Source organism: Pseudorca crassidens, chromosome 3 (assembly GCF_039906515.1).
Source record: "Pseudorca crassidens isolate mPseCra1 chromosome 3, mPseCra1.hap1, whole genome shotgun sequence".
NCBI lineage: Eukaryota > Metazoa > Chordata > Mammalia > Artiodactyla > Delphinidae > Pseudorca > Pseudorca crassidens.
The window spans coordinates 164,679,275-164,706,277 of record NC_090298.1 but is presented as its reverse complement, the minus strand read 5'-3'; the positions used below and the strand labels follow the sequence as shown (position 1 = coordinate 164,706,277).

At 54.4% G+C, this 27,003-nt stretch overlaps 3 protein-coding genes across 11 annotated transcripts; 1 reads left to right on the top strand and 2 right to left on the bottom strand.

Annotated features, from left to right (window-relative positions):
* Positions 1-181: 181 nt before the first annotated feature.
* On the top strand, positions 182-1,783 carry SWSAP1 (SWIM-type zinc finger 7 associated protein 1). Of its 2 annotated transcripts, none has more exons than XM_067733676.1 (2): positions 182-452; positions 1,084-1,783. In XM_067733676.1, exons 1-2 carry the CDS (start codon positions 204-206, stop codon positions 1,582-1,584), a joined length of 750 nt encoding a protein of 249 aa, XP_067589777.1. In that variant the 5' UTR covers positions 182-203; the 3' UTR covers positions 1,585-1,783. The 2 variants fall into 2 exon arrangements, with proteins under 2 accessions (XP_067589777.1, XP_067589776.1); XM_067733675.1 differs by having other exon boundaries at positions 184-452; positions 1,081-1,783.
* An 864-nt stretch (positions 1,784-2,647) lies between these two features.
* Positions 2,648-9,166, bottom strand: EPOR (erythropoietin receptor). The gene is made up of 8 exons (XM_067733666.1): positions 7,711-9,166; positions 6,722-6,857; positions 6,168-6,346; positions 5,934-6,091; positions 5,301-5,454; positions 5,130-5,217; positions 3,748-3,835; positions 2,648-3,654 (listed from the first exon to the last, which is right to left on the bottom strand). Exons 1-8 carry the CDS (start codon positions 7,823-7,825, stop codon positions 3,043-3,045), a joined length of 1,530 nt encoding a protein of 509 aa, XP_067589767.1. The 5' UTR covers positions 7,826-9,166; the 3' UTR covers positions 2,648-3,042.
* Positions 9,167-13,295: 4,129 nt separating this feature from the next.
* Positions 13,296-26,695, bottom strand: RGL3 (ral guanine nucleotide dissociation stimulator like 3). 8 transcript variants are annotated; one of them, XM_067733657.1, is made up of 19 exons: positions 26,593-26,695; positions 25,998-26,111; positions 25,163-25,386; positions 24,936-24,989; positions 24,603-24,817; positions 20,166-20,308; positions 19,840-20,055; positions 18,950-19,053; positions 18,765-18,849; positions 18,127-18,171; positions 17,934-18,020; positions 17,698-17,730; positions 17,483-17,604; positions 16,682-16,777; positions 16,513-16,581; positions 16,330-16,426; positions 15,537-15,689; positions 15,334-15,448; positions 13,296-13,782 (listed from the first exon to the last, which is right to left on the bottom strand). In XM_067733657.1, the coding sequence occupies exons 1-19, from the start codon at positions 26,623-26,625 to the stop codon at positions 13,664-13,666; spliced, it is 2,124 nt and encodes a 707-aa protein (XP_067589758.1). In that variant the 5' UTR covers positions 26,626-26,695; the 3' UTR covers positions 13,296-13,663. The 8 variants fall into 8 exon arrangements, with proteins under 8 accessions (XP_067589758.1, XP_067589759.1, XP_067589761.1 ...); XM_067733658.1 differs by having other exon boundaries at positions 15,537-15,605; XM_067733660.1 differs by lacking the exon at positions 15,537-15,689.
* Positions 26,696-27,003: the final 308 nt, after the last annotated feature.

The window sequence follows — 27,003 nt, the reverse complement described above, 5'->3', positions numbered from 1 at the left end:
TCTCCCTCAAAGGCCTCCATTCCTTCCTCAGACTAGGTTATTTGCCCCTTCACCGGGGGAGGAGCTAGGAAACGTCGATCTAGCTTTGATGAACAGATCACTGGACCAATGGAGAAGCTAAGTGCACTGTAACCAATGCGACCCCGTCCTGGGCGGGATCAAGGACAGGAACGGGCCGCCGATTGGACAGAGGTACGCTGCGAATGGCGGAGACGCTGAGGCGGGTGCTAAACTCGGGCGGCGCGGCTGGCCCGGGGGAGGAGAACACAGCTGAGGCCGAACCGCCTTTGCTGCTGCTCGGCGGTCACGGCTCTGGAAAGACAGCGCTGCTATTCGCGGCGGCCCTGGAGGCGGCAGGGGAAGGCCGAGGCCCTGTCCTCTTCCTGACTCGGAGGCCTCTGCAAAGCCTGCCTCGCCGGATTGGAGCTGCGCTCGAACCCTTGCGGTTACAGGTGGGGCGGAGCGGGACCAGAGGTGGACCAGCCAGTAGCGAGGCGGATGGACGATTGAGTGACAGGCAGAGACAGGCCAATGGCGGAGACGAAGGGAGGGCAAGCCGGAGCAGGCATTATGGGTCGGAGTCTGGAACGAGTTGGGGGTGGGACTACGCGAAGCTTTGTTAAGATTGAGTGAGAAACCATCCAATGAGGGGGCGAAATTAGCAAAGGGTGGCGCCCAAAGACTGGAGTCCGGGGCGAGTAGGGGGCGGGGCTAAACATGGTCGGGTCTGGAAAGAGTTTCTGGGCCGCTGGAGTCAATGCTGGGGTCGGACGTTATGGGCAGGTTTTCCGTGGAAAGATTGCCCTAGAGATTTGACAAAACGATATACCTTGTTCTTACCTAATACCGGGAAGTGATGAGTTCAGAATGAGAAAAACAAAAAATAAAACGGGGTGGGGGGGGCGGGCGTGGCGAACAGAAGAATATTCGACCACTCTGAGCTAGCTGCTTCACTCTGGAACCAGCGGTCTGGGGAGTGAGAACCACGTCCAGGAAAGTATGCAAGGAAGCAGGGCTGCTATAGCTGAGAGCCTGGCTTCCTGTGATGAATCTGGCCGTTTCCTTTTTTCCTCTCTCTAGAAGATCCGCTTCCAGTACCCACCCTCAACCCGTGAGCTCCTCCGGCTCCTGTGCTCTGCCCATGAGACGCGGGGGCCAGCCCCTTCCCTCCTGCTGCTCGATGGCCTGGAGGAGTACCTAACGGAAGACCCCGGGTCCCAGGAAACCGCCTACCTGGCCGCCCTGCTTCTGGACACAGCTGCCCACTTCAGCCACCGGGTTGGGTCTGGCCGGGGCTGTGGGCTCATTGTGGCCCTCCAGACCCAGGAGGAGGGAGACAGTGCGACTGCCCCGCAGTTGGCACTGCTTCAGAGGTATTTCCCTGCCCAGTGCTGGCTGCAGCCCGATGCACCAGGCCCAGGACAGCACTGCCTCCGAGCCTGCCTGGAGCCAGGTGGGCTGGGTGCCAGGGCAGAGTGGCGGGTGACTTTCCGACAAGATGGGGAGATGACAGTCACCCCGTGGCCCACGCAGGCTGGTGACACCAGCTTGCACAAGGGTTCAAGCTCTGGAGGCCAACCTTGAGGTTTGGAGTGTGACAACCTCTCTATCCTTCAGTTTCCATGGCTGGAATACCTACCTCAGGGACAGATGCAAATTCAGAGACCTAAAGATTATAAAGCGCTTTTTCTCTCATAAATATAGCATTATCCTGTACATATTGTCAACATATTGTTTAACTTCGCTGTTTTGAACTTTGTAAAGAGTTTCATGATAAATGTAATCTGAAACTTCCTTCTTCTCCCGCTCAACATTGTTACTAAGATTCGGCCGTGGGACTTCCCTGGCGGTCCAGTGGTTAAAACGCCATGCTTCCAGTGCATGGGACACGGGTTTGATCCCTGGTCTGGGAACTAAGATCCCACATGCCATGCAGCGCAGCCAAAATACAGAAAACATTCAGCCACATTTTTTCATTCATTCCTTTTTCCATACTTTGTATAATTCCTTGGGTGACTATACCCCAATTTACTCATCAGATTGACTTATTTACTGCTATTAACACTCTTGTACACATATCCTGGTTCATGTGTGTGAGGGTTTTTAGGGTACATACCTAGAAGTGGCATTGCTGGAGTAGAAGGTATGCATACGTTCAGCTTTCCTAGGTTATGTCAAACTATTCAAAAGCGGTTAAACCAGAACTCCCATTGAGCCACTTGATGACATTTGGTGTCATCAGAGTGCTGTCTTAGGGCAGGGCCTGATTCAGAATAAAGCCCTAGGAATGAATGTCATCGGTATTATTATTAGCGGCAGAGACTAGCTAGCAGCTTATTAAACAGCTTTTCTCTCTTGGGTGCACAGCTAAACTACATTTCCCAGCTGTCCATGGGTCTCACTAGGGTCACATGACCATTTCTGACCGGTAGAATTTGTGAAGAAGAGATGGCGCCCACCTCTAGGCTAGGTCCCTAAAGGCCACAGAATCTTCTGCTGTCTCTCTCGTGTTGGCTGGCAGGATGCAGAGGATCTATCTAAAGACCCCAGGGTAGCCCTGGGGGATATTAAAGTTACAGTCTGGGCTTCTGACTCATCCCAGGGATAGCTGCCCACCTGTTTGAATTGAGAAATGAGAGAGAAAATATTTAATGTGTTCAGCCACTCAGTTTCAGGGCAGCTTTGTTAGGGCAGCTAGCATAACATACTAACTGATTCATTTTATTATCATTATTCAGATTGCCAGGGCAGAATTTCAGACTGAACTCAAGGCCTTTTCCTGCTTCTCCTATGGCCTGGGCCCAGGGAAAAGATGGGGCTTAGAGGTATTTATAGAAGCCGTGACAGAAAACTTATATATATTTATATATCTACACAAAAGACTGTACATGTAAAAATACTGCAAGGTTGTGACTTTCTGACCAGGATGAATTGAGCAGAAAGCCAAGGTCAGCAGGCCTCACTGACCCTGTCGGATAAATCTTGGGCCTGGAGTAGCACTTGAGGTCATTCTGGGTCCCCGTGCATCTGAGGGCTGGAGTCCTAGGAGCAGGCCACGTAGCTCGGGGGTGAAGGCTCGGGGGCTGGGATGAGGCTGTTCTCATAAGGGTTGGAGTAGGGGCCATTGGATGAGCCCCTCTGGGCTTCCTGGGAACCCCCAGAGCTGTAGTCAGTTGAGATGCCAGAGTCAGACACCACGAGGTAGAGGTACTTTAGGTGGGGTGGGGTAGGGGGCAACTCAGGGGGAAGTGCCCTCGGGCGCAAGAGCTGGGAGCTGGGATCCAGGATGGTGTACTCAAAGCTGGCAGCCGAGGCCCCCTCTGGCACAGGCTTCAGGGCCAAAGCGGATGAGCAGGAGAATGCTTCCGAGGCTTCATCCATGGCTGCTATGTCCAAATCGCCACCAGGCTGTGGGAGGTCCTCGCTGGGTGGGCTCCGGGGCAGCAAGCACTTGTCCAGCACCAGGTAGCTGTCTTGGGCATGCTCGCTGCCCACCGGCTCCAACAGGGGCCCCTCATCATCTGCCCCTGGCTCCACTGCCTGTGTCACCCCCCAGCAGCGCTCAGAGAGGACCTCCAGGGGGGCAGGGGGGTCCTCTGTGAAGGGGGTGCAGGGGCTCCACCACAGACAGCCATCAGTTTGGTACAGCCACAGCTGGGGAGACAGCAGCAGCCTGCTCAGAGACCGGGGATTCGGCCACAGGAGCAGGGAAACCCCAGGCCCTGAGGGGACAGCCAGGCCACCTACCTGGAAGTTACCCTCGTGGGTGGTGAAGAGGCCCTCAAACTCGCTCTCGGGGCTTGGGATGCCAGGCCATATCTTCTGCTTCAGAGTCCTAGTGAAGCCAAAAGAAACGAATACCTGGGCATGTGTCACTGACCAGTCACCAGCACCCCCTCAGCACCAGTCGCAGGGCAAAGGTACTCCTAGCCCCTTGTGATCATGATGAAGGCATAGGAGTGTGTGGGGCTGAGGAACAGGGGCTCGGCCAAAGCATCTGCCAGGCTCTACAGAAGGGCAACTGGAACAAAGTTTTGAAGGATGCATAGGAGTTCAATATGCTCCGTCTAAAACCCACCCAGTCTTGTCTGAAGGTCCATTGTTACTTCCCTCCTCACTCCTTTCCATAGTTCCTCAATGCATTCAGAATAAAGTCCCGATTCCTCCCCACAGCCCTGCAGAAGACCCTGCATGGTCTGACCTCTGGCACCTCCTTCATCTCATCATCCACCACTTACCCCCTTACACACTCTTCTCTAACCATACAGCTCTTCTTGCAGCTGCTTCAATGTTCCAAGCTCATTCCCACCACAGGGCCTTTGCACTTGCTGGTTTTTCTCCCTGCTTTTCATGCGGCTGCCTCCTACCAGACTTCAGGTTTCTGCTCTGATATCACCTCCCAGAGGCCTTCCCTGACTATCCTGTCATGGCCCCATCCCCATTAATTTCTGTGATATCACTCATCACAATTTATAATCAAATATATGTTGATTCCCTTATTTGTTGTGTGACTCAGCTATGAGATCCACAAGGCCAGTGATACGTCTGGTTTGTTCTACACTTTCTCCCCAGTGCCTAGCACACAGTTGGCATTCAGTATGTATTTTCCAACCAAGTAAATGAACAGGGCCTTGAAAGACAACGAGGAGATTGCTTGGCAGACATGGCAAGAAGGACATTCCTGGCAGAAGGAACAGTATGTGCCAAGCCTTGGGGGTGTGAAAACACATGGTTTGTACTTGGAATTACAAAAACCTCAGGATGGCTGGTCATATCGTAAAGCATCTGAGGAGCTTGACAACAGGGGTGGGAGGCACTTGGGGTTAAATCGTTTCAGTAAGCCCATCTGGTTGATTTTACAGAAGTTGATGAAATTGGGAAAAAGTACAAAGGAATCCAACAAGGGGCAGCCACTGAGGTAGGAGGAAAACCAGGTGAAATTATGCCCAAGAGCAGAGAATTTTAAGTAAGAGTCTGCGTCTGACCTGGCTTGCATCCCAGTCCTGCCACTGACTCCTCATTGTGTGACCCTGGGCAAGTGCCTGCCCCTCTTTGAGCCTAGGTTCCCACAGGGAAAGGAGAACGTTGGTGGGGAGGAATCTGAGTCAGGTGCCGAGTGGGGCGCTCACCGGCGGTGGGAGAGCAGGGTTAGCACGGCCAGCAGCAGCAGAATGAGCACGAGGACGAGGGAGAGCGTCAGGATGAGGGGGTCCAAGTCTGGGGAGCAGGGAGGAGGTCAGGGCGGTGAGCTTGCCCCATGCTCCGCCCAGCCCCTTCTACACCCCTGCCTGGGGCCTCACCACTAGCCGTCAGCAGCGACACAGGCTCGGACCAGGCGCTCCAGAAGCCACCGAAGCTCGGCTCGGCCATACGCGCGCGTACCTTGAAGGTGTAGCGCGTTCCGCCCCGCAGGTTGCTCAGCACGCACTCAGTGCGGCCGTCGAGGATCTCCACCTGGAGGCGGGGCCCAGGTGAGAGGTATCGCCAATAGGGGCGGGGCGGGCAAAGGAGGGTATGTGAGGGTGGGCCCTGAGGGACCGAGCTAATCAGAGAAAGGAAGAACAGAGCCCAAGCATGGGGAGGCGGGCAATGAAAGCAGGAGGCGGGGCCCAGGAAGGGTCGGGGCCAATCAAGATGGGGCCCCAGGTAGAAGAGGGCGGGCTCGGGCTATTTAACTGCGGGGCCAGAGCACAGGGGGGGCGGGCCCTGAAGAAGTCTAGGGTTTGGGACAAGGGTTTAGTGGGATTGAGTCCAGGTGGGCTGGGGAAAGGGGACATCGGGAAAGGGGACAAGTCGGTGGACGTGGAGCTGTCTTGGGCAGGAGGTGGAGGGGCGAGGCCATGGGGGCGGGGCCGTGGTGACCGTCTGGGTGGGACCTAGAGGGCCTGTCGACTCTGGAGCCCTTGGGGCTAGGCCGTAGGAGCGAGCCTCACCCTCTGCGCGCCACCAGCGGCGTTCTCTGCCGAGATGTTCATCTCATAGCGAATGAGGCTTGCCATGGGTGCCCCAGGCGGTGGGAGCCAGCGCAGTACCACATGGCCGCCCTCGTCTGCCCGCCGCGCCAGCAGCCCAGCGGGAGGGTCTAGGAGCACTGTGGAGAGGGGTTGCTCAGGTGGACGGAGACTGGGACTCCCTCCCGACGACTCTCCCGTTCCCAGCGCTCTTACCCACTTCGTTGATGTGGATGATACGGCGGTAGCGTGAAGAGCCCGAGGAGGCCGCAGTGACGCGCAGCTCTAGGGGCACGAAGCTCGACGTGTCGGCTGTAGGCAGCGAGCACCAGAAACGCACCAAGCCACGGGTGGTGGGCGCCTGATGCAGGCGGCACGGCTTCCACGGCTCACCCCTGTTCGCCCAGGAACCAGCGAGGGTAGGGAGCAAGTTGGGAGGCATTGCCGGGACCGAGGGTGTGTTCTGGACACTACCACCAGGGGGCGTCCCAGCCCCGACGTACGCGACGCCTTAGTCCTGCTTTGTAGCGGTGTTGTCCCAGCCCTGAAGTTTGGGGTCGCACTCCAGCAGTGATCACGGGAGTGTTCCAGCCCCGACCACTAGGCAACGTGTCGGCCCTGACCCCGTGGGCTTCCCAGTAGTGACTACCAGCGGAGGTGCCATCCGGCCCCTGGCACCAGAAGTCCCAAGGTGCGAGCTCCGGGGAGCGCTGCTCGGCCCGCCCGCCCCCTCCACCTGTGGGGCGCTCCACTTGCCCCGTCGGACTCACTCGAGCTGGTAGGAGAAGCTGTAGTTGTCCGGGCCGACCCCGGCGCTTGCCGCTTCCTCCCAGAAACACACCAAATCCTCCAACCTCTCGGTGAAGCACAGAAACTCTTCAGGCTCGCGGGCTGTCAGCAGGGCCGCTGGGGATGGGGGCCAGGGGAGGGGGTCAGGAGACCCGAGCCCCGTCCTCGGGCCACAGCATCCTCCCCTCCCTCCTGCCGCCTGTGCGGACCGATAAGAAAAATGCCCCGCCCCTCTGTCTACCCCAGCGGGGCCCTTCGAGGGGTCTGCAGAAGTGCTGCCCCCCGAACTCCCATGCGTAGGTTGAATGTCTTATTGTCTCCCCACACACGCCCGCCCACCCCGCGACCGGCTGAGCTGAGCGCAGCATTCAAGGCCTCCGCCTCCCGCTGCCGGCCCCGCCCCAGCCCAGGACGTGCGTGAGGGTGAGTGTGTGTGTGCAGGAGGCGGGGTCGCCTATCAGCCCCGGCAGGCTCCCGGCTGCCCGATAGCGCCAACCGTGCCCCCCGCCCCCGCTCCCTCAACCCCGCGGACCCAGGGATATGGCGCCCGCATGCAAACAGTGTTTACAGACGCCTGCGGCCCGGCCCCTCTGACTCGGACCCTGGTTTTAGCCTCCCTCCCCCACTGGAGGGTCGGCTACGTCCCCTCCCCTTGGGGACTCTAGACTACAGGGCCTAGAACCAGCACCACCCCTGCCCCATTTAGTGTTTAGCATGTGTCAGACTCCTTGAGAAGATAAAACAGGACTCTTACGCCCCTCTCTAGCTTCTCCCGCGGACGCAGTCTGGGGATACAGACCCGCAGTATGCTATATCAGGTCCCAGTCTAGGGTTCAGACACCAGCTGGGGCTCCAGGACACAGACGGGTTCAGAACCTGGCATAGCCCCCAGGACCCAGGCTGGAAGTTCAGGCCCCAGCATTGCCCTCCAGGACCTAGTGCGGGGGTCCACACTCAGCTCCACCCTTACCTTTCCTTTCAAACTTGGGATCCGGTGGGTTGGGTGGGGGAGCCCAGGTTGCCCCAGCGAGTAGGAGACAGAGGAAGCCAACTCCAGGCCAGAGGGGTGCCCCGAGATGATACATGATGCAGCCCCTGCCACGGGAGGCCCAGGGCTCCTGCCACCCCCTTCCTCCGCCCCAGGCACAGTCCACAGCTGGGTCAGCAGCTGCCTCCGCCGGACACAGCTGACCAGGCCTTCCCGGCCAGGCGCCTCCAAGTGGCAGCTCCCCCGAGGGGGCGGGACCAGCAGGCAGCCTGGGCTGAGATAAGAGGGAGGCAGCCGCCCTGCCAGGGCCTGGCTAGAGAGGGCAGAGGCCCTCCAGGGCCTGGGGGCCCCTTGGGGGATGGGGTGGGGGGCTGGCGGGAGCAGCTCTGGTTTCTGCGTAGGACCCACTTTCTTGCTGTGTGACCCTGAACAGGTGACTTACCTTATCTGAGCTTCAGCCTTTTCATCTGTAAAATGCGACTTGGCACATAGCAAACATTCCAAAAATGTAAGCTACTGATATGATCATGCTAATCAACATCCCTTCCCAGTCTGGGTAGGAAAATAATCATCGTAATAGTGAGTAGCGGTTGAGTGTTTGCACAGCGTTGGGCAGTGCTGCCGGGCAGTATGTGCGAAAGAGCCTGCATTTGTAAGATTACATATATTCTGGAGTGTGAGGTTTCATGTGTGATTTTTTTGCTTTTTTTTTTCTGCTTACATTTCAATACTATTGGGATTTTATTTTACAAGGAGTGTGCAGTTCTTTTAATAATCTGGAAAGTATAGAACAAACTATAAAAGCTTTTCACCTGGGCTGAGCTTTAACTGGGGTAAACACCCTCCCCACAGAGGTACATGCCTGGGGAAGGCGGAGGGGGTGGTGCTGATACCTACCTCATTGCGGCAGCCTGCCCCAGATTAGCCAGAGAGCTCCCTGGTGGCGCAGTGGTTAAGAATCCGCCTGCCAGTACAGGAAACACAGGTTCGAGCCCTGGTCTGGGAAGATCCCATATGCTGCGGAGCAACTAAGCCCGTGCGCCACAACTACTGAACCTGCGCTCTAAAGCCCGCGACCACAGTTACTGAGCCCGTGTGCCACAACTACCGAAGCTCACGCGCCTAGAGCCCGTGCTCCACAACAAGAGAAGCCACCGCAATGAGAAGCCTGCCCACTGCAACAAAGAGTAGCCCCCGCTTGCCTTAACTAGAGAAAGCCCGCTCCCAGCAAAGAAGACCCATAAATAAATAAATTTATTAATTAAAAAAAAGACAGGGCTTCCCTGGTGGCGCAGTGGTTGAGAGTCCGCCTGCCGATGCAGGCGACACGGGTTCGTGCCCTGGTCCGGGAAGATCCCACATGCCGCGGAGCGGCTGGGCCCGTGAGCCATGGCCGCTGAGCCTGCGCGTCCGGAACCTGTGCTCCGCAACGGGAGAGGCCACAACAGTGAGAGGCCGCGTATCGCAAAAAAAAAAAAAAAGAGAGAGAGAGCGCGAGAGAGCGCGCGCTCCATTCCCTGGAGCACAGTGATTGGTTCAGGGAGGGCATGTGACCGAAAGGGATCCAGTGAGCTTCCATCATGGGACTTTTCCTGGAGTTACTGGGAAATGGGGTGCCGCTTTCTGTTGGATGATGAGGTGAGCAGATGACTAGCCAGAGACATCTTTGCCATTAGGAGGGAAAAAATTGCCTGATAATGAAGCTAATGTGGGCTTCTGAACTGTTACCTCCACCCGTAGACTCTTCCTCTAACTAGACATGGGGCTCACTCCTTCACTTTACTCAGGCCTCTGCCTAAATGTCACCTCCTCAATGAAGCCCTCCTTGCTCACCGTATTTAAAATAGCAACCCTCGGGCTTCCCTGGTGGTGCAGTGCATAAGAATCTGCCTGCCAAGGCAGGGGACACGGGTTCGATTCCTGGTCGGGGAAGATCCCACATGCCGCGGAGCAACTAAGCCCGTGCGCCACAACTACTGAGCCTGCGCCCTAGAGCCCGCGAGGCACGACTACTGAGCCCACGTGCCACAACTACTGAAGCCCATGCGCCTAGAGCCCGTGCTCTGCAACAAGAGAAGCCACTGCAATGCGAAGCCTGCACACCGCAATGAAGAGTAGACCCCGCTCACCGCAAGTAAAGAAAGCCCGCATGCAGCAACAAAGACCCAACACAGCCAAAAGTAAAAACAAACAAACAAACAAATAAATAAAATAGCAACCCTCTAGCCCCACACTCCCCATCAGCCCTTAAACGGCTTAGTAGTAGTAGTAGCAGCAGCATTTTGCATTCCCTGTACTTATTATATCTAATACGTATTTGATGCTTTGTTATTGATTCACCACCTTTACTAGTCCGTTTTGTTCATTTCTGCATCCCCAGTACCTAGAACAGGGCCTGCCATACAGTAGGAGGTCAGGAAATATTTGTGGAGTAAAAGATTAGTGAAAAACCAAGCTGAGAGATGTAGAGAAACAGTTGACTTTGTGTTAGCCACTGGATAGAGCTGTTCCTGAGTACTTCTGCACTTTTTTAAAAAATAAATTTATTTATGTATTTTTGGCTGTGTTGGGTCTTTGTTGATGCACGCAGGCTCTCTCCTTGCGGCGAGTGGGGGCTACTCTTCGTTGCGGTGTGTGGGCTTCTCATTGTGGTGGCTTCTCTAGTTGCGGAGCACTGGGCTCTAGGCGCGCAGGCTTCAGTAGCTGTGCCATTTGGGCTCAGTAGTTATGGCTTGGGGGCTTAGTTGCTCCGTGGCACGTGGAATCTTCCTGGTCCGGGGCTCAAACCTGTGTCCCCTGCATTGACAGGCAGATTCTTGACTACTGAACCACCAGGGAAGTCCGGTCCTGCACTTTTAAAAACAGAAGTCGGGGAATTCCCTGGTGGTCCAGTGGTTAGAATTCCATGCTTCCCCTGCAGGCGGTATGGGTTCTGTTGCTGGTAGGGAAACTCAGATCCCACAAGCTGGGTAGTGTGGACAAGAACCAAACAAACAAAAAGAAAACAGAAGTCCATGAGAATCTCTTCCTCTGGAAATTGGCATTTGGTTTGAGTGTGTGTGTGAGAGAGAGAGGGAGAGAGAGAGAGAAAGAGGGAGAGAGAGGGAGAGAAACTAAACTGTGATTGTGAGAGGCAAACTAGCCCTGTTGGTAAGTGCATGTGTTCTGATGTATTGCAGGCCATTCATGTTTGAACCCCAACCTTGCCACTTACCATGCCACCTTGGAAAAGTTACTTAACCCTTCCTAGTCTCAGTTTTTCATGTATAAAATGGGCATGATAATAGTGCACCCCTCCCCGCCCCCACATAAGGCTGTTGTGAGGATTATGAGATAGATTACGTCAACTTCTGAGAACATACCTGGTGCATTGTAAGCACTCAGTAAGGATAGCAATTATTTGCTTAAGCTAACTTAAGAAGGATGCTGTTACTTACATCTGGTTGGTCTTTTTTTAAATTAAAACTTAAAAAAATTTATATTTATTTTTCATTATTATTATATTTTTGGCTGCGTTGGGTCTTGGTTGCTGCATGCAGGCTTCCTCTAGTTGCAGCGAGTGGGGGCTGCTCTTCGCTGCGGTGCACGGGCTTCTCATTGTGGTGGTTTCTCTTGTTGTGGAGCACGGGCTCTAGGCGCGCGGGCTTCGGCAGTTGCAGCACGCAGGTTCAGTAGTTGTGGCGCACGGGCTTAGTTGCTCCGCGGCATGCGGGATCTTCCCAGAGCAGGGCTCAAATCCATGTCCCCTGCACTGGCAGGTGGATTCTTAACCACTGTGCCACCAAGGAAGTCCCGATTGGTCTTAATACTTAGAGAAAAAAAAAATCCTGTAAAGTAGCATGCTGTGTGCTTAACTGTTTTTCATGATAACTAGATTCTTCTAGTTCCTCTCCCACTCCAGACAATGCCTGGGCATCCCCCATTATTGTTCCAGGGACAATGTTTAGAACCCTAGGGATTGTTTTTTTTTTTTTTTTTTTGCATGTTCACCAGAATCCTCCCTTTTCCTAGTAACAGCAAATGTAATTTCTATTTACATGCCCTCCCAGACTCCATTCCTGTGATTTGAAATGTCTCTGCCAGCTGACAGAATGAGCACAGGACCCAGGCCTGGCCAATGAACATATCACATTCCTCTGAACACAGTGATTGGCTCAGGGGTGGTTACAAGACACGCCGGTCCAGTCAGCATCTGCTCTGGGACTTTTGCTGGAGCTGATGGGATGAAGGGATTTTCCTTGCATGGGAAGGTGGAGCTGGTGGGATGTAAGCCTGGCACTGCCCCAACGAGGGTGAGGCTGCCTTGGAGTGGGGCAGTAGTCATTTACATGTTCTTTTGGCTACTGTAATAGAGACCCAAATCATAACGTAATGGCTTAAATAAGATAGGCATTTAGTTCTCTCTTTTGTAACAATCCAAGTAGCAGCAATACAATATGGCTTCTCCCTGGTCTCAGAGGGCCACACTCCTTCCAGTTTATGGCTCAGTTATTCAGAGGGTATGAACCACCTACTCCAAGATGATCTACCCCACGTCTTCATTCTAACCACCAGGAGGCGGAAAAGGGAGAAGGAGAGGACACAACCCTTCTCTTCAAGGGCAGAGCCTGGAATTTACCCATATACTTTCCCTTTACATCTCATTGGCTAAGACTTTGTCATATGACCACATTTTGCTGCAAGGGAGACTAGAAATGTGGTTTTTACTCTGGGTAGCCAGCTAAAAATCAGTGTTTCCATTACCATAGAAGAATGTGAATGGATTTAGGGAGACAATGGACAGTCTCATTCTCAGAGCAAATCAGAGGCAAGAGATTTTGTTACAAAGTCCTGGTGACATCTTTTGAGCCCCTGGATCCAACTGTGCCTGAAGCTGGACCCATGGAACTTTACAATTACATGGGCATTCATTTCCTTTTTTGCACATACCTGTTTGATTTGGGTTTTTGACCACTCGAAACAGAAAGAACCCTGATTAATACAGTTAGATATAAAGCCCCTAGTTGATGTCTGGCAGAGTGGGAGTTCATGAGTCAGTATCATTCTTGTTGTTGCTGTTATTGTTATGATTATGTTGCGGGTGGCCCTACAGCTCACTTCGTCTGTGCCTTCTCTACCTGTTTCTTCATCCTATCCCAGTACCGCTAGCTCACCCCTCTCATCCTCACAGCCCTTAATGACTCATGGGTGATGATGTTATTTGTCTCTGATTCCAATGAAATTTCTTCTTCACTCTCCCATATACATGGCAGAAAAGAATCATACCACCCCAACAATGTTGAGGGAGGGAGTCCTGAACCCTCTGTTTGTGACAGAGACCCCCCTGGATTCAAGTCATGCCTCACCCTGTGGAGCACAGGTTCTGGACACGCAGGCTCAGCGGCCATGGCTCACGGGCCCAGCCGCTCCGCGGCATGTGGGATCTTCACGGACCCGGGCACGAACCCGTGTCCCCTGCATCGGCAGGCGGACTCTCAACCACTGCGCCACCAGGGAAGCCCTCAATTCTTATCTTGATGAAAAGCGAACATGAAGCACAGGCGCAGAACAAACAAGACTGACTCCTGTTTCATAACTTTGATCACTATTTTCATCCACTTCTATCGCTTCACATATGTCTCCAGCAGTTACAAGATTTCTCTGGGAGAGGGTCTGACCCCTGACACCGCACCCCTTTCTATGTTTATGGGATGAAGCTCTCCACCAGCCACCCATGGGCTGATGTCTTTGGAATAGGGGTCTGGTGCCAAAAGGGTCAGAGGGATGAGGTCCAATAAAGTTTGGGGAGGGGGAGTTTACAGGGTATGGAGGACAATGGCCTCTACTGGGGAATGAGAGATTTCCAGAGAAGAGCTCCCTCCCTGCCCCCTGGTGAGAGAAGCCAGGCCCCTTGCTGCCCATGGGGCCCATGTCCTGGAGGAGGGGGAGAACCACCTCACGCTGGGGAGACTGAGGTTGTGTGCCGGGCCCCCTCCTTCCGCCGCAGCACGAAGTCTCCAGGGCCGGCTGGGCTCATTGCGTAGAAGACATTGGCATTGTCAGGAATCAGGAGCTCTGACCAGGGGCGGAGATGATGGTGAAAGGCCCACACAACCTCATACTTCCCTCACAGAGGACCTAGGTAACCTTCCACCATTCACCTTGGAGCCTGACAACCTTGGGTCCCTTCAGCTAGTGCTAAGCCAACCTCATCCTCCTCTCTTTGTGAACCTAGACCACTTCGCACTCAAAGCCCGCACAACCTCATGTCTCCCCCCACCTCCAACCCCGTGAACCTGGGCTACCTCCTGCTATTTCCCCCTGGAGTCTAGACAACCTGCACTACAAGCTTGAACAAAGTCAGGCCACCCAGCCCAATCAACTTCCTGCCCATCCCACCCTTCCCCCACAGCCAGCTCCCAGCCAAGTTCATGCTGCTCTCACCATGAACTTGGACAACTTCTGACTTCCCACTTCCAGCCTGTACAAACCTCACACTTGGCACGTGAACAACCTCATGTATCCTTCCTAATGTCCAGCCAACCTCACATCATGCCCTTTAATGTGTCGCTTTCTCTCTGGTTTTTTTTTGGCCACACTGTGGGGCTTGCGGGATCTTAGTTCCCCGACCAGGGACGGAACCCGTGCCCCCTGCAGTGGAAGCACAGAGCCCTAACCACTGGACTGCCAGGAAATTCCCTAGCATGTCAATCTCTTGCCTCTCTCTCTTTTTTCTTCCTACATTTTTTTCTCCATTTAAACAACTTTTTAATTGAAGTATAGTTGATTTACAATATTGTGTTAATTTCTTCTGTACCACAAAGTGACTCAGTTATACGGTATTCTTTTTCATATTCTTTTCGATTATGGTTTGTCACAGGATACTGAATATAGTTGCCTGTTGCCTCTCCCTCTTTTTTTTTTTTTGCGGTACGCGGGCCTCTCACCGTTGTGACCTCTCCCATTGCGGAGCACAGGCTCTGGACGCACAGGCTCAGCGGCCATGGCTCACGGGCCCAGCCACCCCGCGGCATGTGGGATCTCCCCGGACCGGGGCACAAACCCGTGTCCCCTGCATCGGCAGGCGGACTCTGAACTACTGGGCCACCAGGGAAGCCCCTGCCTCTCCCTCTTGAAAACTGGATAACCTCCTACTCACCTGTACACTGAACGATCTCATGCTTCCCTACCCTGAATTTCAGTACCATGTGGCCCTCTCCTATGCCAAATTCAGAGTCCCCATGCTGAGCCCGGACAAACTCATTTCCCCTCAGATCCAAGCCCAGACCCTGCTTCAGTCTTGTGCTCCACCAGGTTGAGCCTGAAGAACCTCATGATTCTACACGTTTAAGCCCGGATGACCTTCTACACTCCCTCTCCACTGGACCCTGGACAATCTCATTTCCCCATAAATCCTAGGAAGTCACCTTTGGTGCCCGCTTCCCTCACACTGAGACAGGACAACCTCATGACCCCACCTAATGAAGGTACCAATATTTTTCTGCCTCTTACCCCAACCCTGCTTCATCTCACCCCTACTCTGTGCCAGAACCATCCCGGTCAGTCTGCCGCCCCCCTCCTGAAGCTGTCCCCCACCAGCTCTGGCTCCAAGCTGTCCCTGCTCACCCCTGTCCCCAGGAAGGGCTTGGAAGAGCTGATAGTCCTGGGCCCAGGGCTGAGCCACATTGTGCTTTTCCAAGGCTCGCTGCACCACGCTGGGGGCCTTGTCCTGACTAGTGAGCTGGGAAGAGAGGGCGAGAGGTGAGGGATGACAGCCCAAGCCCCAAGGGCAGGGCTGCCACCAGCAGGTCCCGGGCACAGCCCCTCACCAGGATGCTCCGATACAGATTTCCATGGTCATTGTCGATGCTGACTCGGACGACGCAGGCCTCTGAGCCCTGTTGCCCCGGGAGGGAGATGTGAGGGCCACTCAAGGGCAAGGCCAGGGTCCGGGGGCCTGGTAGGTCTGGGCTCAGTGGCGGCTGTAGGCAGTGGGGTGGGGACTGAGCGGTGAGAGCACGAGGCCCCTCCCTCATTGTATGCAACACGTCTTCCTGCACACCCCAAGCCTGGGACATGCAATTAGGGTACATACACAAGCCCACATCTATGCAATCCCATCACATACAGACTTTCACGCCCTGTTACATGAATTCACACATGACTCATGTTCACACACAAGAAACCCTGTGTAACCAGAGAGCGGCGACTGCACCCATTTGCTCACAATTGTTGGATACGCACAAGCCCATGTCCATGAAAAACCCTGCACATGGTCCTGTGGACACTGTGGATATTCACGCCCACATTTCCCCTCCAGGTATGCAAATTCCCAGGAAAATGCGTATCTGTGCAAAAGTGGGTGATTGCACCCCACAGTACCTTGTGTCTAAGTGGAAGCTCTGGTCCAGATCTGAGCATAACTGATGGACAGCCCCTCAAACGGGGCCATGGAAATGCACGTGGCTTCCTGGACATATCCCTAGAGTGTTCAGCCAGCTGTGTGCATAGTCTCCTGTGTACGTACCTAGCCCCCAAATCCTGTACATACACACACACACACACACACACACACACAGCCCTGGGTGCCCACAGTCCCACATGTACACGTAGTCCTGGTACCTTGGTGCTGGGGCCCTGGGGCCCTGGAGACGCCGGAGGACTGCCGGGAGGAGGGTCCCTCGTTCTAGGACTGGATGGGGGGGACGCTGGGGACAGACTGGGGGAGACAGAGTCTGAAGTGGGGTGGCTGCCCTGATCTCTGATCCTGTCCTCTCCAGCCCCTTTACCAAATGGGATGCTGACCTGGAGGTGGAGGATGAGGGATCCCTGGGACTCCCACCAGGGGATGAGCCTCTCTCTCTGGACAGCTTCCTGAAAATAGAGACAGGGGGTGAGGCTGAGCCCAGACTCAGTCCCAGGAGCGGATGCCATCTCTGCCCACGTCACTCCCCACATACTCCCTGAGACTCACGCACTGAGGCGCTTGGTGAGGCTGATTCGCCGCCGGACGCGTGGGGAGCTGGGGCAGGAGGCGGCCGGTGGCTCAATGACCCGGGAGATGCGGTAGCTGAGGGGTCAAGATGCAGATGGGATGGGGGGGTTGGGAAATGAGTTAGAATCGGTCGGGAGCTGGGTTTTGGGGGTGTGTGTGTGTGGGAACAGCCAGGGGGTGGGCACCCAATGTTGGGGTCAGGGCCATTACAGCTGTGGGGTCTTATCAGGGATGAGATGAGATGGCTTGGTTGGCAGGTCACACAGGGGTTTACAGAGTGGGACTGAGGAGTCAAATTGGGTCGGGGATAGAGTTCAAGGTCAGATAATCACTGAGGTCAATTGTTTGGATCATGGATTCAGTAGAATGAAAAGAAACCATTGGGACAGTTGAGTTGGATGCTCTGACATAAGAGTCAGTTGCTCAGAATTGGGGGTCAATGATTGGGCTCAGAGAGTCAGATGGGGGTTATGAATGGGGTCATGGGTCAGATAGGGCCGGGGGGGGGAAGAAAAGATGAGATGGTTGAATGGAATGGCCAGCTGCATGTTAAAGGTTGAAGTCAGAAAGTCAGATGGGTTAAGGTTTGGGGTCAGAGGTCAACTGGGGCCCTCGACTGGGCCGCAGACAATGCAAGGTGACAGGCTGGGTGGGGGGGTGTCAGGGCTCAGGAAGGGGGTCTTAGGAGGAGCTGGAGAGGTGCATGGGGGAGGTGGATCCAGTGTGTGACCCAGGGTCAGTGGGTGGGAGGTTGGTCAGGCCAGGCCACGTGTTGGTCACCTCTGCTCCTCGCTGAGCTGACGCTGGGTGCGCAGGGCAGCCAGGATGGGCAGGTGGGAGCTCAGGCAGTAGCTCTGACAGCGCCTCTGCAGCTGCTGGATGTGGGCCAGGATCTCCCACTCCTGAGGGGGTGGCCTCTGAGACCCCATCCATGCTCAACCCCCATCCTGGACCGCCCCCCCCACCCCGGCATGCCCACCCCAGTGCCCACTTACCTTCCTCCTCTTCTCAAAGTTGATGAGATCCCCCTGGGGGCAAATTTTGTCTGAACTGGAGCCTCCAGGGTCAAGGATCAAGGGTCAAGGTCAGGGGTTGGGATGTCAGGAGCCCTACCGCACTAAGGCGGCTGGGGTCAGGAGCACAAGGCAGGGTCACGGGTGTGAGGTCAGGAGGCCCTCTGTGCTGAGGGTGAGTGAGGCTGGGGTCAGGAGTCAAGGGTCAGGGCTCAGACCTCCAGCATGTCCGGCAGGGCTGTATCCAGCATAACCAGGTCCGTGAGAAAGGTGCCAAGGTAGGGGATGGGGCCTGGGGGCAGTTTCTGTGGCCCCCAGAGCTCCAGTCACTCTCAGCCATCACCGACCCCACCAGGCTCCACCCCCCGCCCAGGATCCTGCTTGTCCCTCATCCCAAACCACATCACTCACTGAGGGCAGGCTTCCTGGGGGGGCATTCTCCTCGGTAGCCTCCTCCTGGGGGAAGGGGAAGGACTGAGCAGTCCTGGGCTCTCTTTGTCCCCTCCCTCGGGGAAGATGCCTCCATCACAAGCAGTTGTAAAGGCCATACCCAAGGGAGAGTGAACAGGGAGGGGGAGAGAACAGATAAGCAGCAGGGGGCAGGGCTCACTGGGGATGATGGGAGGTGGGGCTTGTGGGTGCCTTGGCCCCCAAGGCTGGCCTTAACACAGGTGAAAATCCTTGTACCTGGAGATCCCCCAGAAATGCCCTGAACCTTGTTGGCACACTTTTTTTTTTTTTCTTATCAAAGTCAAGTCCTTAGCAGAATTTTTTTTTTTTCCCTCTTTGCTCTGACTCTGGCCTTCAGTGACCTTTTCCCTGTAACTCTGGTATTTGTTGAATGAATAAATAAGGCAGCCACCAAGTGTGAGCTATAATGAGGGCAGCAGAGGGAGTAAAAACGCAGGGCTGCCCACAAACAAGAGGAAGGTCATTCTCGAGGCATAGGGAAAGGACACTGAATGTTATGACAATGACAAGCAATGCCCTGCCGGGCCCCTGGTCCCCTTCCTGGGCCCGGGATCTGAGGGGTCCTCACCCATCTGTACCTGGGAGAGAATCTCTCTGCTGCTGAGGTGATTGTTCTCATCGGAAAAAATCTGCGAAAGTTTCCTGAAAGTGGATAACGGTTCCCTGGGGGTACAGGAGAGGGGTCACGGGTGGCCGCGGGGAGAGTCAGAGCTGGCATGAGGTGGGCAAGGAGTACCGCGCCAGCACCCCGCCCCTTGCTCACCGGCTCAGGGCACCCCAGCTGTGCTTGAGCCGGTAGATGGGGTTAGACTGCAGGGCGGACAGGATGGCGCGCAGGGAGGAGAAGTTCCGCAGTTCCCGGCAGCGCTGGGGAGCGGGGTGGGGGACCGCTGGTCACACCCCCAAGCCTGAACCCCAAGTATGATCCACCTTTGATCCCGTGACTTGTGACCCCAGGTTAGATCCTTACAGCTCGCCCCATGTCTGACGGGCTACCCAGATTCAGCCTCCTCCCCCAGGGGCCCCCTCCCCCTCTCCAACCTGCAGTCCCAGCCCCTCCCCCAGCTGCCCCTCCATTCCTTTCCTCTGACCTTGGCTTCCCGTGTCCCCACTCCTTACTTCTCCCTGGGCCCCAGACGGACCCGTAGCATCTCTCCTAGACCCAGACTCCTCCCCGCCCGCCCAAGTCTCACCCCAGGTGTCACCCTTCTTCCCCCTTCGCCTTGCCATGCCCCCATTTCTACTCTTCCTCTCTGCTCAGGCTCCTGCCCCGCTTCCATCCAGTCTCTTTCAGGACCTCTGCCTCCGTCTCTTGGCCCCCATTTCTACTCTTCCTCTCTGCTCAGGCTCCTGCCCCGCTTCCATCCAGTCTCTTTCAGGACCTCTGCCTCCGTCTCTTGGCTTTGGTCTCTCCTCCAAGCCTATCCCCTCCCCAGTGCCCCCATCCCATCCTTATTCCTAGACCAGCCCTGCGTCCCTCTGCGGTCTCAGGCGCCAGTCCCGTCCAGCTACGTCCTAGTCTTTCTCTTAGGCACCTCCCAGCCCCAATCCTCCAAGTATCCCCAGACCCCAGTCCTCGGCCTTCCGCCCGCCCCCGACCTCTCTCTGGCCTCGGTGCCCCATGCCCCCTTCCACCCACCACCCGACAGGCACCTGCGCGATGCGGATCCACTTCTCCAGCCGCTGCGCCCTCTGCGGGGCGGCCAGGCCCGGCGACCCGAGCACCGAGCCCAGCACGCAGCCGGTCACCGTGTTGAACTGGGTCACAGTGGCGCGCACAGTGGAGGCGGTGCCTGTGGCCCCCGGCCGGTCCCGCTGCGACCACACGGAGCCCAGGCACTCGAAGGGCCGCACGCGCGAGAAGAGCTCCTGCGCGCGGGGGTTGGGGGTGGGTAGGATCTGTGCTCAGCTGGGCCTCTCCCCCTTCCCCCTCCTCTACGCCCCGCCCCCTCCCGGCCGCGCCCAGCAGGGATCCTCACCGCATCCATCAGGGTCAGCTGCTCGGCCACGTCGTCTACACTGAAGTCCAGGAGCTCAGGACCTTCCCGCACGAGTCCTTCCACCTCTTCCAAGCAGCCTACCGGGGAGTCTGGACGGGGTATCTGGGCAACCCCTGGATGTCCTGAGGGAGCATTAGAGGGGGTTAAAAACTCTGAAGTTTGAATCCAGGACTGGCTGCGTGACCTTGGGCATCTGTGATCCTCACTTTTCTCATCTGTGAAACAGAGATCTCCTTGAGTGTTTTTAAGAACGTCAGAGCAGCAGTAACTGTTCATTGAGCATCTTGGGTGGATTAACGGGGAAATTTATACACTAACCCTGCGAGGGAGGTACTATTATGCACCTTTCTTAAGGGCAAAACTGAGGCAGGAATTTGCTCTCATATCTTCAGTAAATGGCAGAGATCTGAAGCCAGGTGCTCAAAGTCTAGAATAGAAAATAGAGCTTTTTGACTTTGAACCTGTATTAGGATAGGATCCACCTGCCCTTTTCTGGTGGTTAGAGGTGGTATAACCTCGTGGTTAAGGAAAGGTTATCGTCTTAACGTCCCCAGTTCAAATCCAAACTGGTCCACCGGGGTGCTGTGCGAATTAAGCAAGACTTTAAACCTCTCTGTGCCTTGGTTTCTTCACTTGGATTTTTTTTTTTAATCACATGAAATCACGCATACCAGACGGCTATAAAGTACTCAATACATATGATTTTTCCGAGGTGGCGTTCAATGGTGGCGCCCCCTAGGGGGACATTTTGGAAGTTGAAATCTTGCCACAAGAGGGGCTTGGCACTCATAGTGACGAACTGTGCCACCAGCCTCCAAATGTCCCTCCAAGAAATTTGTGTCCTTGAAAAACCTGTTTACAATACTTGGCACCTAGAACTCAACTATCTTGCTCGTAAACACTAATTATTTTGGCTCTAGAAAGGCAAGGACTGTGAACTTTGTTTTGTATGGAAATGGCGAGTGTTGTTCACCATCTTGGAAATTGATGTCACCAACGTCTATGCTGCTGCATCTGTGTCGCCAGTGCATCCCCCTGCATTAGTTTCTGGCTGCCATATTCACCATGATGCTATGGCAGGCGAAGGCACTGAACAACTTCATCATGTCTCCTGGTGAGGCATGCCCAGACATTGACATACCAACAAGTATAGTTGATTGTTGTGTAAATTGCTTTTGTTTTATTTCTCCTTCCTATTACAATTTCAGCATCATATTATTATTTTTTTCATATTATTATTTTTAAACTATCTGTGTAAGTCTGTTTAATTATCTGTCTTTCATTTCGTATTAGGACAGGTAGCATTGCAAAATACTACTTTATTTTTATTTTTTGGCTGTGCTGCCATGCTGCATGCAGGATCTTAGGTCCTGGAACAGGAATCGAACCTGTGCCCCCTGCAGTGGGAGCACAGAGTCTTAACCACTGGGCCACCAGGGAAGTCCCGCAAAATATTAGTTTTTAAAAGTGGGCATAGGGGGAAAAATTACTCAGCCATAGAAAGGAACGAAATTGGGTCATTTGTAGAGATGTGGATGGACCTAGAGACTGTCACACAGAGTGAAGTAAATCAGAAAGAGAAAAATAAGTATTGTATATTAACGCATATATGTGGAATCTAGAAAAATGGTACAGATGAACCTGTTTGCAAGGCAGAAATGGAGACACAGATGTAGAGAACAAACACCAAGGAGGGCAAGTATGGACACCAAGGAGGGAAAGCGTGGGGTGGGATGAATTGGGATTGACATATATATACTAATATGTATAAAATAGACAACTAATAAGAACCTGCTGTATAAAAATTAAATAAAATAAAAATTTAAAAAAATCCCATAACTTGAGCACCAAAAAAAAAAAAAAAAAAGTGAGCATAGGGGAAAAAAATTGCACGTAAATCTAATCAAACCTTTAGCTCTTACAGCAAGTATGGTGAATAGAGGAACGTGCTGCATGTCACCATGAGAAAGCTAACAGGTAAATGGAGAAGAATGTGAGACATTCCTCGGGACAAATGACCCATTATTTTCTCCTGATGCCATTAATCAAAAGGCAAAGAGGAACAGTCATAGAAAAAAAGAGATCTAAGAAATGAACACTTGGGACTTCCCTGGTGGCGCAGTGGTAAAGAATCCGCCTGCCAATGCAGGGGACACGGGTTTCAGCCCTGGTCCAAGAAGATCTCACATGCCGCGGAGCAACTAAGCCCGTGCGCCACAGCTACTGAGCCTGTGCTCTAGAGCCACAACTACTGAGCCCGTGTGCCACAACTACTGAAGCCCGCACACCTAGAGCCCGTGCTCTGCAACGAGAAGCCACCGCAATGAGAAGCCCGAGCATCGCAACGAAGAGTAGGCCCCGCTCGCCGCAATTAGAGAAAGCCCGCGTGCAGCAACGAAGACCCAACACAGCCAAAAGTAAATAAATAAAATATATAAATTTATTTTTTAAAAAAAGAACACTTTAAATGGATCTTTGGTTTTGGAAGAAACAACTATAAAGAAGACAACTTAGGAACAATAGGGGAATTTGAATATGAGTATTTTTTGATATTGAGTAATTATTGCTGATTTCGTTGGAAAAGATTGTGGGCATGAAGGTTATATATATTTTAAAGTCCTTGTCAATTACCAGTGAGAACCAAAGTATTTGTGTGTGAAGGGACGTAAGTCTGGGATTTGCCTTCAAATCATCCTGAAAAGAAATTTTTTTTTTTGGTCCAATTGATAATTGTTGAAGATGAGTGACGGGTGTTTCAGTGTTCTTTACATTACTTCTCTCTACTTTTCTATATGTCTGAAATTTTCCATGGTAAAAAGTAACCCCCAAACAAGGATACTAAGGTTCCCAGATCCTGGCATAAAGTCAGTGTTCAATAAATGTTCATTTTCTCCTCTTACCTCAAGAACTCATAGCTTAGGGCAGCACTTTCAATAGAATTTTCTGCAGTGGTGGAAATATTTTCTACCTGTGCTGCCCGATGTGGTTACTGAGCACTAGAAATGTGGCCATTGTGACCAAAGAACTGATTTTAATTTTTATTTAATGTTAATTAAGTTCAATTTTAATAGCCACATGGGGCTAGTGGCTACCCCACTGCCCTGTGCAGCTCTGATGACTTGGAATCAGCTGGTGAAATCTTGAAGGCAGAGGAAGAAAGATACTTGGCAACCAGCAGGGAAGATGAAGGGATAAAATGTATATAAATAACTCTCACCAGGGGAGAGAAGTGGTTGCTACTTTGTAAAGCAGAGAGGAATGTGGCCAGTTTAAGGATTAAAGAATGGATTAGGGATATAAAGCTCTTGTGACAGGGATCAGATCAAACACAGATGGGTGAAAGATGATACTTTATAAGCAGGATGCAATTACCCAGAAGACAAATCCGTGTTGTAACTGACCCTGGGGATAGCGTTGGGGACAAGACCAATAGGTTCTATGCAGAAAAATAAGGCAGGTAATAGGACTCAGAGTGGGAGGCTGTATTTGTTGGGAGGGGATCTGAGAAGGCATGTCTGAGGAGATGACAACTGAAAAAAGATCTGCGTGAAGTATGTGGTTATATTTCCTTCCCCCCAAAGCTCTCTACAGCAGAGGTTGTAGACCTCTGCTGTAGAGAGCAACAAACGTGGCATGTGGGATCTTAGTTCTCTGACCAGGGATTGGACCCATGCCCTCTGCAATGGAAACGCAGAGTCTTAACCACTGGACCACCACGCAAGTCCCAGCAAACTTTTCCATAAAAGGCTAGATAGTTTGCTGACACCCACTTCACTAGAAAACATCAGTATGATTTATTGTATCGATTTCATTATAAGTGGTAGATTCTAATAAGTAAGAATCTGTGATAACAACAGTAATGAAAATAATGCTATTTGCCAAGCTCTCATTACTTGTTTATTTACTTGTCCACTAATTGTCTTCTCCAGGGAACAGGGAGCTCCTGTCCACTGTTACGTGCCCAGAGCCAGTGGCTAAATATCTGTTGAATGAATGAAGAAGCCAATGAGGTAAGTACTGTCATTGCCCCCATTTTGCAGATAAGGAAACTGAGGCTCAGAGAGGTGATTTATCCAAGGTCGCACAGTCAGCAAATGGCAGAACTAGGATTTGAACCCAGGTCTCTGTAGCTCCTAAGGCAAGTAGTAATAGATGATTTGTAGCCAAAAACACAGGGTATCCTGACCCAATGATGGACTATCTTTGTAATTGGGATGTGTTGTGTGGGGGAGGTGATAGACAAATGCCAATACTTTAAACAAAGGGCTATTATCCCCATTTTACAGGTGGTGAAACTGAGGCTCAGACAGGGTTAAGAACCTTGCCCAAGATCTGTAGCTCCTCCGTAAGAGGAGAGGACCCCTGGGGGAGGGAGAATGCCTGTTCCGGACACTATCGGTTCCCCAACCCGCTCACCTGCCCATGTCTGGGACCGCTCCTCTTCTTCCTGCTGTGGCTCAGCATTCTTCAGGAAATCTCCCAGCAGCTTTTCTGCCTCCCGGGCCTCAGCCCCTGATGGGGCTGCCCAGCCCAGAAAGGTGCAAACACTGCCTAGGTCCGAGTGGGCAGGGGGATCCCAGAAATCCTGAGGGTAGTCCCGCAGCCAGGAGCCCAGCACTGACACCACAGCCCTGGCCAGAGGGGTGGGGCCTCAGAGCCCAGCCCAGAGCTCTGGACCTCTGGAGCCCCTACACTTCAGATCCTTTTGACCTCTATGCCCCCCTGCCCACACCCGACGGGAGGACAAACCTCAGGTTGTTGTTGAAGGTCAGATCTCTTCCCTCTGTCTTCTTGATCTCTACCCTGGAAAGACATCCCCCCTCCGCCATCAGGTGAGGAAGAGGGCGGCTGGAGGGGACTCAGGAGGAAGATTCTGGGGTTGGAGGGGGGGGTCCTGGTTCTAAACCGGAGGGAGCAGAGGAGTATCCAGGTGAAGGTCTGGGGAGGGAACATGAGAGTCCCCCGTTGGTACTGACCCCGGCGGCAGGGGCGGCGGCGGCGGTGGCAGGAGAAGGTCCAGCACGCGGGCAGTGGGCACAAAGGCCCGGTGGGTGGCCAGGAAGGCAGGCACGAAGCCTGGGTCCTGCTCGCGGTCTCCAGACACCAACTCCCGCACCAGCCGCTCCAGCCGCGCTGCCCTCAGCGCCCGCACCTTGCTGGTGCGGTAATGGAGGAAGGTGTCGGCACCGGGGCTGGGGGCCTGCGGGGCAGGGTGACCGCAGTGAGACACAGAGGAGTGGGCCCCAGCATCCCATTCCAATCGTGTCTTTGGGAAGCACCGATCTTGCATCTGATCCTGTCCATTCTTCTGAATCCTGCCCCCTGAGTTCATCATTCTTCCCCATTGCACAATCGACCCCCGAAACCCGCCTGGAACCTCCTCATCCGCCCAGGCCCCGCCCTGCCCTCTGCCCCATTTACAAGCCACCCCTACCTCACCCCCACCTCTGCCCCCAGGCTGCTCCCAGCTCTCCTGCCGCGCTTCACTGGCCCGTTCCCAGGCTCTCTGCCCCACCTCGCTCTCGCCTGGTCTCTTCTAAAGACCCCTCCTTCAGCTCCGCCCCACTAAACCTGGCTTACCTAGGCCCTGCCGTCCAGTTCCGTCCCCAAGTCCTGCAAGTCACCTCGGCCTCACCTGGCCCCGCCTCCTCATCTACTCCACTCACCTGGCCGCCCCCGGGCCCCACTCCATCCTTACCTGGTCGCCTCTAAGCCCCGCCCCTCCTTCGGGCCCTAGTTCCTCCCCTCCACTCAGCCCCACCTTCACCTGGTCACCTTCCGCTCGGCCCCAGCCTCCTATCCGTTCCTCACCTGGGTGCCCCGAGGCCCTGCTCCCGGACTCAAGCGCTGACTGCGCTGCCGCCGCAGGGAGACACTGTACACCGCGCCGTCCTCGGTCTCCTCGCCCCAGTCCTGCAGCGGCGCCTGGACGCGGAGGCGAGCTCAGGACACCGCAGGGGGAAGGCTCCCGGGACCACGGCCCCGCCTCTTCCGCGGACTCAAGCCTGATCCCTCCAGTTTTATCCCCCTTTGCCGGCCAGAGTCAGTGAGACTCGAGGCAGGGGTCCAGGCTCGGGAAGTCCCCTCGGCGCCGCGGGTACCCTCCTACCTAGCCCTTGGGAGGATCGGGTGGCATTTGGGGACGTCCCAGGGTCCAGTCTTAGCGAGTCTGTCTCTAGTCCCTCCCGCAGATGCGTTCAGAGACACTCCCGCCACCAACCATCCCTAAAAGGAGCCAGCCACTTCACTTGGTCAGGGGCCGGGAGGCCAGAGGTAGGGACTCCCAGGCTGTTCCGAAGGGTCCGATTTGAGGGGAGAGAGGATCCAAGGGGCGGTCGGGGACCTGGAGTTTCTGGACTTGAGGGTCGCCAGGGATGTGGGGTCCTGGGACCCCAGGTCCCCTTACCAGGGCGAGCTCCTTGCTCGTCGTCCGCTCCATGGTCCGCTCCCGTCCCGCTCTGCCGCGCGGCTGAGTGAGGCGGAAGGGCCGGTCGGGGAGCAGTGGCCGGGAGTCGGGCCGGCGGGGCGGGGCGGCCGGGCAGCGCGGGGGCGGGGCGGGGTGGACCCACTGCTCGCGGTTGCCCCTGCCAGACCCCAGCGCCCAGCCCAGGGCCCTGGGGAAGAGGTCCGAGCTCTCCGGATAAATGTGTATCAATCTGAGCCCGGGAGACAGGACGCCCCTCTCTCTCTCCCAGGGGAGGGCTCTTTTTTGTGTCCCCAGGTGTGGAGGAGCTAATGTGTATAGCTAAGTGGGATACAGGTCTGCGTCCTCAGAAGGAGAGTCCGCTTGCTCAGACGGGGAGGGCTGGTCCGCCCC